The 13,227-nt window shown below is 40.8% G+C and overlaps 1 protein-coding gene across 1 annotated transcript in view; it reads left to right on the top strand.

The window, feature by feature from the left end:
• Positions 1-13,227, top strand: part of ERBB4 (erb-b2 receptor tyrosine kinase 4) — a 616,088-nt gene that overhangs the window by 426,367 nt on the left and 176,494 nt on the right. Inside the window, exons 6-8 of the mRNA XM_030487261.1 lie at positions 6,222-6,340; positions 10,084-10,225; positions 11,895-12,008. Coding sequence (XP_030343121.1) covers positions 6,222-6,340; positions 10,084-10,225; positions 11,895-12,008 — 375 coding nt within the window. The remainder of the gene's footprint in view (positions 1-6,221; positions 6,341-10,083; positions 10,226-11,894; positions 12,009-13,227) is intronic.

The following is a 13,227-nucleotide window of genomic DNA, read 5'->3' as shown; positions in this document are numbered from 1 at the left end:
CTGCAGTGTTGTGAAGTCAGAAGCTTAGCGGGGCTGCATGGTAGGTTTGCTCCAGGAGTGACAGCTATCTCTTTCTTCACAGTGACTGACCTCTCAATTCGAAATAGTGGGGACAGGCTAAGGCACAACTGTGGATTTAAAATAATAAACTATGGAAAGACATATGGCATCTAAGTTCCACGGAGATACACAGATCACGCATTTCTGATTGAAGTAGCTACTCTACAGCCTTTTACCTTCAAGCACACTCTGCGGCCTCTGATTGTCAGGGGCAGGAATTAATTTTATATCATCTACTTTCTCTTTGCCTCCCTGACTTCGCTGCACCTTGGGTTAACAGCAGGATTGAAGGAAAAAACTGAATATTAGGGTGGCAATGGGCATTTCTTCATTTCACTTTCTCAAAATGTGTTTTTTTGCAAACTATTTGAAGCAAAGAGTAAGAATATGAGTAGGGACTCGAAACATAAAAATGCAGCTGGTGCTATGAAGGCTTTTTCTGCCTTCATTTCTGGCTTTAAAAATCATCCTTGTCTTTCAAGCTTGCAAATGCTATTCTTAGATAGGATGACTGGTATCACAAACATACTCTGTACCTTAACCTAGTCACCATGGGGATGCAGGGCTTGCAAACGTGTAGGAAAACACTTCAGCAGTACTACATCCCAGTGTCAAACTATTTTGTTCCTAGAAACAACTTGGAGGTACGACTGCATTTTAATATTGTAATTTTTTTATCAAATCACTGAAGCAAAATATTCTAATGAGCCCCCCTCCCAAGATAAGATTTAAATTATTTTCCTGAGAAAGGATAAAGAATGAAAGATCTTAATCCGTGTCTTTCATTTCAAATTGCATGGGAAAAAAATCCAAATCCTTCTGTTTTTTTCATGAATATCATCTACCTACCTTCTTCTTGTGTTGCCTTCCAGCAATCTCTCTGTACTTCTAACTCAATCTGAAACACCACCCGCATCTAACTCTGCCCTTATGTCTCTCTTAATGTGACAAGAAAATTTATGTATTTAAGAGGACAATTAATAGGAAATGTAAAATAAGCTGTTCTGTGAGGAGGTAAAGAAGATGTAATTTCAGCATACTGTTTTCTGCACTTAACAATCCGGTCGTCTTTTATGATTAAAATATTAGTAAATATTCATATTGAACATCTAAAAGCCAGGTGGTGTTCTTTGTTTCAGTGTCAGGAAAGGCTAATGCGAAAATGCTTTAAAAAAGAATATTTTTGGAAGAGTATCGGGCACCCACGAAGTAGAACATAAATAACTTTTAAAAAAACCCACAATAAAGAACAAATGCTTTGGGACCTTACTAATCAAATTTGAAAATCTATAGTTACATTGTTACTATTTTTGCAGTTGATGTCTGTTAAGTTTTGGTTTTGGGGGGGGTTTCACTTTTTGTACAAAAAGAAATTGAAACTTTCACAAATTGAATGCATTATTTTATTAAAATGGCAGATTATGCACTTTGTCCTAGAGGAATGTAACTGAAACCAAAGAGAAAAATCCAAGGGAATGCAAAAAAGGCAAAAAGCCTTTAAATCGAACTTGAGACATAAATATTTAGCAAATGTAAAATGCTCCGTGACTGTGTATGTGTACAGGAGTTTGGCCTGAGCATAATTGTATTTATACAGTCTTTGTGCAGCTGATGTTGCTGAGAAAAGAAGGTGCCGATGCAGTAAGTACCCAATTAGACCAGCGAAAGGCAAGCAGGAGCCTGGTGGGGGACACAGAAAGAGCTGAACCAGCAGCTTAGATCAATCAGGGTAACCCAACGTTTTTGCTTGGAGCCAACATCTTTAATTAAAATCCTCGTGTTTCTCTAATAGCTGTGCATGTTCATAAGACTTTTTCATTGATTTCAGTTACTTCCCATTTTTTCCATCATAGATTTATAGTGCCCTGACATTATTGTTTCCCTTAATCTTGAATTAAGGAGACTGATTAATTGCACACATATAAGAAGTGCTCATTCCACCCTGTCCCCAACACAGCTTGTTGCTATATCACGGAAACCTGTCCCAGCGCATTCTTCAAGACCTTGGTGCCTGCCACTGCCCTTTGCTGTCCTGGCCCCGACTGTGACAGTTCTGTGTCAGATATCTTGGGATCCCACAAAGGGAGAGTAGGTGTCAGGGTGGGTGGTTGTGCTGAGCCCCAAAAAGTCTGGTTTGAAACTTGGGGACTCGGCTGTCAACCAGCAGTTATGTTGGGTGAAGAAACAAGTATCTGGCACTCTCAAGCCATGTGCCCCATCTAGGAGCCACTCACCAACATTCATCAGTCTGAGCATATAGCTTTATATTTTGGGTAATACTTACCTATACATTTCACTCTTTCAGATCCTGAGTCACAGCTATAAAATCAATTGATTGCATTTGGAGGAAAGTTTCTTGTTAAAAAGCTTGCTATCTTTTCAAACCAGTGTGTCTATGTACATTTTCTGTAGGGTTACTCCATGATAATGACTGCAGGAACCTGAACTGTTGAGTTTATTGGAATCTGAACAATCAGATTGTTTTGGGTCTTCCAGAAATACACAGTATTTTTGATTTGATTTGATTTGCTTTGCGGAAAACCGTTCACTGCTCACTTGAATATGAGCCCTTAAAAACATTCAGAGCCCACTGAGCTTTTCTAGTGTCTTAGTGTGTGGTGCCACTTAAGATACCTGATCGGCCCTTCTCAGAACTGGACCCTCAATAGCAGTTACAATGCAAATACAACATGCACTGAACCAGAAGATAAATATGGTATATTGTGGCCTTTTCCTAGCATGAAATGTTGGCATTTCTGTTGGCATTGTTTGCGTTGCAAGCAAAATAAACACCTGGGAAGAACAGCGACAAACCTTTGCTGTAATTGTAAGTTTTGCAAACCTCTTTATAATTTCCTAGTCTTGAGGAAAACCCAAGATGTTCCCTATCCTGAACAGTATGATAGAGGCCCTCATTAGGCTGGCACATAATCATAAGCAGAGTATGCTGTTGTAAGTACTGTGCTGAAAAGGCGGCCATATCCCACTGGTCAGTTTTGCTGCTGGCGATGCTTTTGCTGTTTTAAAGAAGGAAACATACTCTGGCATACATTGGTGTAGTCTCTGAGGGAATTTTAAGAACAGAAATTACAATATCTGTAACATACATTGCACAAGCCTTACTGTGGGGCTCTAGAGGAAGGTGACTAATTGAGAAGACTGTCATAGCCTAATAGTGTGAAAACTGCTGAAGAGATGTCAGTAAATTGCTTAAATCCATTGCTGTTGTTGGAGCTTGTTCCCCACCACTGTTTAAACTGCGCAGCCTAGGGAAGTGTTATTATCTGCAGCTCAGCTTGAAAGAAGTGTGTAATCCTGCAAATACAGATCTTGCTCGCTGAAAGTAGTAGCTTGTGAGTTGATGGGAAGACAATGCCTTTGCTGAATATGCCTGGGGCTGGTCAGTGTGGTTTATGGGCAGAGACACCAAGCATGGGAGAGGCAGGTCTCTCCTCCTCTGGAGGCAGGGATTCACCCCCTCATGGCTGTTTTTTGGGAAAGCAGTGGTGGATGATTCCCGGTGCCGCTGGCAGCCAATGGTACAGGACATGCTGCTGGTCCTTGGCCTCTTTGCCCTTCTAAAAGCCTGCCAGGAAACCTCCTCCACAGGGAAGCAATGGTTATATGGTGATGGTGGACATCTTGACCAGCTCCCAGCAGCAGCTGACGCTGAGGTAAAGAAATTAGAACTGAGTTAATTAGGTGGCTTGTACTCATTGTCTACACAGAGGTGCTTTACACCGAGGCTTCCCAGGTTTAAGCAGTGTTAAATTGCTGTGGAGTTACAGCAAGGAATGCTTTGTAACAGCATCCCGCCAGTGAGCAGCCATGATGCGGTATCATGTCCTGTTTTCTTGTTGTAACAGCATTGATTGTGTCCACCCGAAATTTAGCTCCTCGGCTCAAAAAAAACCAAAAAAGAGAGAAAGAAAGAAATATGCTGCTGGTGGACGGTAATTTTGTAGGGTGTGATGGGGGAGGTGGAACGTGGGCACTGCACCCTCTGCCTGCGGAACCTTCTGAAGGGGGCACTGACACGCTGTGAGGGAGGGGCCGCCATTTTAGTGCCCTCTCACGCTGCTGCCCCCAGGAGTGTTGCAGTGCATGGCAGCGGTAGCACCAGCCTGAGGGGCAGAAAGAGGAGCAGGCATTTTAACAAATGAGGTATGGGTGGTCATGAGCAGTTGTGGTGCAAAAGGGGGGCAGAGCATGTGGATTCTGCCCCCTTGGCTCGGGGGACAGCTCCTTGTCTGAGGAGTGACACAACTAAATCCAGAGGATTTCATAGAATCCCAGACTGGTTTGTGTTGGAAGGGACCTTAAAGCTCCTCCAGTCCCAACCCCCTGCCACGGGCAGGGACACCTTCCACTAGAGCAGGTTGCTCCAAGCCCCTGTGTCCAACCTGGCCTTGAACACTGCCAGGGATGGGGCAGCCACAGCTTCTCTGGGCGCCCTGTGCCAGCGCCTCAGCACCCTCACAGGGAAGAACTTCTGCCTAATGTCTAACCTAAATCTCCCCTGTTTAAGTTTGATTTGGGTTGTGGGGCAAAACGAAATGAACGTCCTCTCTTTCTGTGCCTCTCCACTGCTGGCAAAGTTGGGGACGCTGGCAACCAGGGTCCTCTGTCAAGTCAGGATGAATCTGGGTCTTGCATCTCTTTGAGATGGAAGCAGTTAGTGCCTGGTCCAGGGCACATCAAGGTACCATGGGCCAGTTTCTGAACTGGCAGAAAACAACATGCACTCACTGACTAAATGAGGTCTTCATTTTCATGAGATGAGACTCTGTGCCTATCAGCTTGCGGTGTGGTGGTAGCATACTGCAATGTGTGTTTTGCTTAACATATGCCACTGTTTCATCTTTCTGTCCTAATGTTTATCAATAGTGTTGCTCAAATAAACAAATCCTTTTAATCTGTTTCTCTAGCAGTGCTGACAGCAAGTGCATTTACAGACATTTCCCATATTTCTTAAATTAGATTGCATAAGGCACGAAAGTGTTTTCTGACTGGGGGTTTGCCTCTGGTACCAGCAAGATGGAATTACTCTAAAAGTACATCGCTTTATTCCATAGATTATAAATGATGACTTGCCTCTTCAGTTATTTCATTTTTATGTCCTAAATAAATATTGTGTATATCAAGAAGCTTTGGCATTACTCTAAGTATTTCTGGCAAATAGTGGAAGGAATTTGGATTGGAAAGTACTTATAAAGGAGTTACTGATACATGAAATAGTAGAGTCGAGCAGAAAGTTGGACAGAATTTTGTGTTCTCTGGCTTCTTGAAAAGTGTTTTCCGTAGAGGAGTAATTAAATGCTTTTAACAAAATATATGTTAAAGGTTAATTACAGAAGTGTAATGTCCCTGCTTTTATCAAAAGACAGCTGACAGCAGAGCTTCCTGGCATTCTGTAAGTGGTGGCTGGTGTAGTCCTGTGGATAATATTAATTGCTTTTTCTGTAAAATAAAGATAGAGGCTATAACTGAGTGAAGGGAGGAAGATGCTCCACTTGTTGACCATTCTTTGCTCAAGACTAATCCCTGAAGTACTGCAGTGTGGTACCACTTCAATCACTGTGCTTTTCAGTTGGTAGAATATAGTTGTTGCCCTGTGAATGAAGGCTGGACTGTGTTATTTCAAAAAGGTAAGTGGTGTTTCCAAATGTGTTCCAATCTGCAGGTTGTAATCTGTTCTGTTCTCTCATTGCCTACTTGTCAAATTGGTTGCCATCACAAACAGTGTTTGGATCTGAGATCTCTGGCCTCACTCTGAATTTCACTCATGTACTCAATGTTGCTGTTCTTCATGGGGGAAAACTCACATGGAACTGGTGGATTCTTATGTTATTTTGTGGGCCTTGTTTTTCATATCCTGTTTATAAAAACTATTATTTTGAAAATAATATTCCACGTGAATTTCCAAGGGTAAGAGCAAACACTTTAAAATCCTTCCTCCACAGTCCTCAAGCAACATGTATTTTCCTAAAGAGGGTATTGTGAAGGTGGGTATGAGTGGCCAGTACCATTGAAACAACTGCCTTAAAACTTGAGGTTTTGTTCAGTACACTGTTGGGTTTGTTCCTTTTCTCAGTGTGCAGTTGAAGAGCTCTCGTTTTAGTTCTGATTCTGACATGATCATTTTTCCTGCCTCCTCCTAGTAACGAAGACAGTGTGTGCAGAGCAGTGTGATGGACGGTGCTACGGGCCCTACGTCAGCGACTGCTGCCACCGGGAATGCGCTGGAGGCTGTTCTGGACCTAAAGACACTGATTGCTTTGTATGTGTGAGAGTTCTCATTTTTCTTGTTCCTGGCAGTCACACTGCAAATCCTTAATGCTTTAATCCATTAAATTCACAGTTTTGTCCCTTTTAATGTATTGCATGCACTCCCAGATTCAGAGTGCAATTTTTAGCATTTAATATTTTCACATTATATTAACATCACATTATCTACTTAATGTTACCCATTAACAGATTTATAAGATCTGTAAATACAGATTGGGAACCATTAGTATGCTAATCTCTGTGATTTTTATCTTTCGCTTTTTCTAACCCTAACTTTTAGATGTGATAGGGAATTTTTGGCAGTATTTATCATTACATTTGAGCACAGCTTTTATTGCTGCTCTGTGTGCTTTTTTATTTGAAAGTCAAGAATACAATTTAGTTTCTCTGTGAAAGGTGTTTCCTGCCACTGCCAGGCTTGATTTAAATTCAGCTTTCTTACTGGGCATGCTTCTTAGTGGAGATGGAAGGAATAGGTTTCCAAAATACTCTACCTCAAATATATGCTGCTACATCTGCTTAAGATGAAAAGAGGAAAAAGCTAACTTTTTCCTTAAAAAAATAGACAGTCTGAACATACAGACCTTTAGACAAATATGTCTTCTCCGTAGTCAGTTATCTGGAGTAGTGTAAAGCAGCTTCAGAATTCTACACTGATCTCAAAAAATGTGCAGCTCATCACGTAGAGACAAGTTTTGCTGATGTTTTCAGGGAAGCAAACGTAGGCCTAAAGAAGCCTAGAACTAGAGAGGTGGATTTGCAGAGGTGCCCAAGTGGTTGAACAGACAAATACCTATAAATTGGGTAGTCTCCTTTTACAAGGATTGGGAGGAGGGATCTTATGTTATGGCAAATTGCAAATGTGTTGCTAGCGTAAGCAAGTGGATCATAGTGAATGGGCCAAAATGAATCTTTCCCTGCTTGGACCTGAAACTTGCTCACTGTTCAGGTATCATTTGGTGGCAGTAGGTATTCTATTCAAAACCACATTCTAAATGCTGTTGCTGCTGCTGAAATGCAGTGATGGCCTGACTTAACTGCTAAGGTTTTATTAAAGCTGATCTTTGTGGCTGGGGTTTGCACAAGTAGATATTCCGTACATGTGGTGTGTCTGATCCAACACTTACTGGAAGTTCTGTGTTGGATTTGGACTGGAGAGATGGGGAAATAACATTCTTCCCTATGTCATGTACAATCTAAATAGGTAAAGGAAAGAGGAAAAATGCAGTTACTGTTCCCGTATGACTGTTGAGGAACATCCTCAAAGCTTATGTGTTGATATGTGTCTGTTTTCAAAGATTAAGGACAAGTTATTCACAGCATAAGTTCTGTAATACTGCAGCCTGAAAGAAAATGAGTTAGCCTTTCTGAATTGTGGCAGTTATGGAAATACATATGCTAAAAATTAACTAGCATGTTTGTTCTGATCCAGCAGAGAAGCACCCAGAGCTTTATTCTCATTCACTCCTGGCCCGAGAGCAGTGTAGACGAAAGTCAGCAGGGGTCTGGCAATTTTCAGGACTAGTCATTACTTGCTTAGTGCACACTGAGAGAAAAGTGTAACCCTTTAGGCTATAGACAACTGTGCTTAGCTGTCAGCTGAGATACAGAACTTTCGTTTTTCCTTGTGTATTTTCTTGTGCTTTCATTCACAAATTAGCAGCATTTAGCACCAAATGCCAGAGGTTTGCATATATACTCGAAGCAATTACAAATATATACAAAGTATTCTAGTCATAAATTAAAAGTTCCCAAATCTTCTAGGTGAGCTTTTACTGAGAGGTGCCTTCTCTCCAAAGAGTATTGGTGTGCTTTTACTTTATGAATTTGCTAAACCATTATCAGAGGCTTGCCATGTGTGTGATAAAGTACCTTTTAAGTCAACAGTGGATGTAAAAAATGTGTTGAGGAAACAAACTAAATCAGTAGTTATTAATAAGCAAAAGTTCAGTTTATGAAGCATTACAAATCTTTTAGCGTATTACAGCAGCTTGCAACAGCATCCTGTTGTAAATATGGTTTTATTATTTCTAGATAAAACTCATCCATCCTCCTCCATATGCTGCCATACAATCATTTGCATATTCAGTTCTAAGAGCAAGACAATAATAGTCATCTGACATACTGCAAGCAAACATGCTAAGCCAAAGTTTTAGAGATGTTCTGTTCTCACATTCAAAACCAAACTGGATCTAAAACATGAAATGCATAGCAGGGCCTGGTTTTGTGCCTAGTGATACCAGGAAAGTGACACAACCCTATTCCTAGGGTGGACTTCCCATCCAGTTCTTAGGAAAAACATAACTGACTGTATTTATCTTGGTAAGAAAGGAAATCTGATTCTGTGAGAAACTGACAGGTTTTATAATACACATTGTAAAGAACCAGAAAAGACAGGATCAGCAGTTTGGCTTAGCTCATGCTCCAGATAGGACAGTGTCTTCATCATGGAACTCTCTGTTTGTCCCTTTCAGCAGCAGATCTTGTCTTTCTCCCTTGGTTACGTTATTAGTCTCTCCCTTCTGAAATCTTCTGACATGACAAGTAACTTCCCTCAGTCTTGCTGGTCCTGAGCTGAATGGAGATAAAAGCAGCAGAACAGAGGAATCTTTTTCACCTTTTCTCTCAGTCCCAGCCCTGTAGGTGAGGGGACACGTTGCTGTACTTGTTGACTCTAAAGTGTCAAAACCGTCTGTAGTTTTTACAACCTGGAAAAGGACCAAAAGGATTCATCCCTTAACTAAAACTTATAAAGCAACCAGGCTTCTGGAAGACAGATTAGTGGAGAAGCAGTATCCAGTAGCACTGGTTGCTTAAACTGCTAGAGGGATCCAAGCCCGGCTACAGCTTTCGTATTCATCTGAACTTGTTCATCTACGGTATGCTTTGTGACTATTACTCCAACAGTTTTATATAACCTGTAGTTAAAGCCATAGACACAATATGTGGTGATAAGGAGTGTCAAAATCAGTGGGGGTTTTCTATAAGTAATTATCAGCCTTGCATGGTCAATTATTTTCCCTGCATACCATTACTTTCTTTATCCACACGCTTGCCTCTTCATTTGTCAGGGCCCTGTCCTCTGTCAGCTGTGGGTGGCTGAGCTTGAATGCTAAGTGATAGAGAGTCCTATTTTCTTTTCTCAGTGTGTGAAGCAAGTGACCTTGTTAAACTTGCCACTTAGGGAAATGACTCCCTCCTGTGCTAGCTCAAAAGAAGTTTTTATCCCTCTTGCTTTCTAATTGGGAATTTCAGTTTTCAGCTGGACGATGGACTCATGCTGTAAGAAATCTAAAGATTGGACCTCTGAAAAGTCATTAGCATTTGTTTAGACTGACTATGATAAATAGTGGTTCACTCTTGGCAGTTTTAGAATGTCCTATCGAGTTGTGAATAAGTTAATTGCTAGTAGTAACAATAGTTATGAAACAAATTACAGTGTTGTTATGTTTTTGTGGGAAGTGCTGTAACAGTCAACTGTGTTTCAAACTAAAGGGGCTTAGTGAGCCCCCTTTTGTAGTGTTGTATTAGCCAAGATCTTAGCAAGAAATCTAAGCAGCTATAATGAAGGTCAGAAAACTATATATGCATTCCTCACTGTTGCAGCAGGTCTGAACCATCAAGACTGTATTTTAAACTAAAAAAGCCCAACCAAGCAAACAAAACAACAACCAAACCCAAACAAGAGCAGCTAAATGATTGAATTTCATGTGTTTTTTCTCCCTTGTTTTGCAGGCCTGTATGAATTTCAATGATAGCGGTGCATGTGTCACACAGTGCCCCCAGACTTTTGTATACAATCCTACCACCTTCCAACTGGAGCACAATCACAATGCCAAGTACACCTATGGGGCTTTTTGCGTCAAAAAGTGCCCACGTAAGTGCTGTGTTACCTGCCTTTGCCTGCAGGGATGGGGAGTGTGAGTTACATTTCAGGAGCTGAACAAAACAATGAGACTACGAGAGCTAAGTGCATAGTGCAGTATATCAAATCACTCCACATGTGCTTGCAGCCTGTAATAACTCAGTCATGTGTTAACTAAAGGCTGTGACATTCTGAGTTGCTGACAATTCCCACGTATCCTATGCTATATTGATTTTCTTAAAAAAATAAAGGGGAATACACTACGTTTCTTGTTTTCCTCACCACCATTTGTTACATTCATGCTTTAGATCAGCATGATTTAAATGAACTGTTAAAATACTTATTGGGATTATAAAAGGCTATAAATTTCTGTTTCAGAAAAATAACAATGCACCACCACGTGTACTACCCAGCAGCAAATGCTTTCATGAGAGTGAGGCCCTTCTTTTAACCTGGAATAATGATGGTCTGACAAGGAGTAATGGGTTTAAACTAAACCAGGGGAAGTTCAGGTTAGATATAAGGAAGAAATTCTTTACTGTGAGGGTGATGAGGCACTGGCACAGGTTGCCCAAAGAAGTGACAAATGCCCCATCCTTGGCAGTGTTCAAGGCCAGGTTGGACACAGGGCCTTGGAGCAACCTGCTCTAGTGGAAGTTGTCCCTGCCTATGGCAGGGGGGTGGAACTAGGTGATCTTAAGGTCCCTTCCAACCCAAACCATTCTATGATTCTGTGATTCTGTGACAGAAAGTTACTATAAATATTTTCAGAGCAGTTCTGTCCCAGTGAGGAAAGCCCATGTAGTACTGACAATACAATCTTAAAGCCCCAGAGTAAAATTAGAAGGGAAGAGGGAGTTAAAAAGAATAATCACATGTATCTAAAAACCACATGCTTCTGAGATACCAGACAAATGATGACAAGTAACAGAAAAACATAGAGGGTCATCACTTACACAGTTGGATAGTGCTGTTTTAGTTGGAAAAATAAGAGAGACAGTATTCTTGGCCTCCCTTTCATTCCCACCAAGGTTTACAGTTGTGTTGTGCATTAATTATTATATCCATAAATTACATACAAGAAGGATGATTAATCTATAATAAATGGAGCCATAATTGAACCCAAAGCAAAGTCCAGATTTTGAATCTCTGTGGAGAAGTTCAGATTGACAGTGGGCTGAGGCTGTCGCTGTCAAGGCTTAGTTCTGTCTATAATAGAACGGTGGGGTTTTGAAGCAAGGGGTTTTTTTGTTGGTGTTTTTACCATGCACTACTTAAGGGATATGAGCCTTTGTCCGAATACTTAGTTGAAAACTTTCCCTTTATTTTTCCTTTCTTGACAGTGCTAAGCTGACAATTAGGTAGGATCAGTCTATATCCCCTTTGGCAGTTGTTTTACAAGGAAAAGTTGAAATGCTTGTCATTTTGTGTAGTGTTTTATCCCAGATGTATGTATTTGTGTGTGTATGAAAGAAACAGGGCAAAGCAGCTTGGTTTATTTCTCTCTAATTACAGTAGCTTTCTTTACTACAAATAATAATACACTTCTGAAAACACTGAACAGGAAACATTAATGTCAGTGTGGAAGTGCTGAGGTATTAAAACAGAGTCCAAAACCGTGTGTCCCAGTGTTACTTAGTCCAGTGGTTCACTTTCTGCCAATATCTTCTCTTCTCTTCAGACAACTTTGTGGTAGATTCCAGCTCTTGTGTCCGTGCGTGTCCGAGCTCCAAGATGGAGGTTGAAGAAAATGGTATTAAGATGTGCAAGCCCTGCACTGACATTTGTCCTAAAGGTAGGCAGTAGTTCAGTATAAATTTCCTTGAATGTAGCCAATGCTGTAGCAGAGCAGGGTGTTATTTTGGCATGAAATACCCTTCATGAGTACATTGGAGAATATTAATAGCCTTTGGATACACACAGAACTTTGAGCTCTGTAGCCTGTATGAAGAATATGAATAGCATTAAAATTTATTATATTGTAACAGAAATATAACCAAACTAATTACTTGTAGTTAGATAAAAATGAGGGATATTTCTCTGTTGGTTTTACAGAAATCTGAAAGAATTCTTTATTATGTTATTTTAATGACAGGTATTTCCTGGAGGTGTTTTAGAGCTGTCCTTTTGTCATTCCAAAGGGGGCTGTGCTAAAGCACTGGCTTCAATGTATGATATGTCTCATACTTGTCAATGTAATGTTAGATTTCCATTTATTTCCTCTGGTTTTCAGAAATGTCTCTGAGCATTTTCTACCTCCTTCCAAAGTGTCTCCAATGCAGGCTGGGAGTTTTTCAGTGATGGTACTGTTGAGAAGACTGAAATCTATAGGTTACTTTGCTGTCCGAAGCTCCACTGGGGGGACTTTCTGCTCCCTGCTCAAAGGTCTCAGAAGCAAAGCACTATCAGTTTTCCCACATGGGCTTATGCCACTTTTCAGTACTAGTGGAAGCCATATCTGGAAGGGATTCACACTAAGCTACTGAAGTATGGTGTAAATCCTCAGTCGCTCCACATGGCTGAAACAGAGATCTCTGCCTAGGCAGGGTACTGACATGCTAAATTCTAAGTAAAGGCAATGTCCAGCCCTGTAAACTAATTGCAGTAAATGACTTTTTTGCTGGATAAATAGTTTCATGCATGAAAATACATATGTAGTGTTCCTGTCAAGGTCTTAGCCTGCAAGGAGGGAAGTTATCACAGGTTTGTTAAATATTCAGGTGTACTACTGGTAGTAGCCATTAGAGGAGACCAGTTGAGGAGGTGGGATACACTACGTGATGGAAGGCTTGAGTGGGATTTTGTGTGTTTCATACTTGCTTTTAGATCCAGTGTGAAATATCTTAACCTGTATGCCAGGATGTGCTTCTGTGGGAGGTAATTTAGCTTATTGTTTGTTTTAAATTGGCACGTGCTTCCTTAGGAATATGGGTAAAGGGTGCTGTTTTAACACCTCTCTGCTGCTTTATCTCTGAAAGAAATGAAGACTCGTGTTCTGATTCAGTAACTGTTTT

Source organism: Strigops habroptila, chromosome 5 (assembly GCF_004027225.2).
Source record: "Strigops habroptila isolate Jane chromosome 5, bStrHab1.2.pri, whole genome shotgun sequence".
NCBI lineage: Eukaryota > Metazoa > Chordata > Aves > Psittaciformes > Psittacidae > Strigops > Strigops habroptila.
The sequence above is the reverse complement of the archived record's forward strand: the minus strand, read 5'-3'. Positions and strand labels throughout refer to the sequence as shown.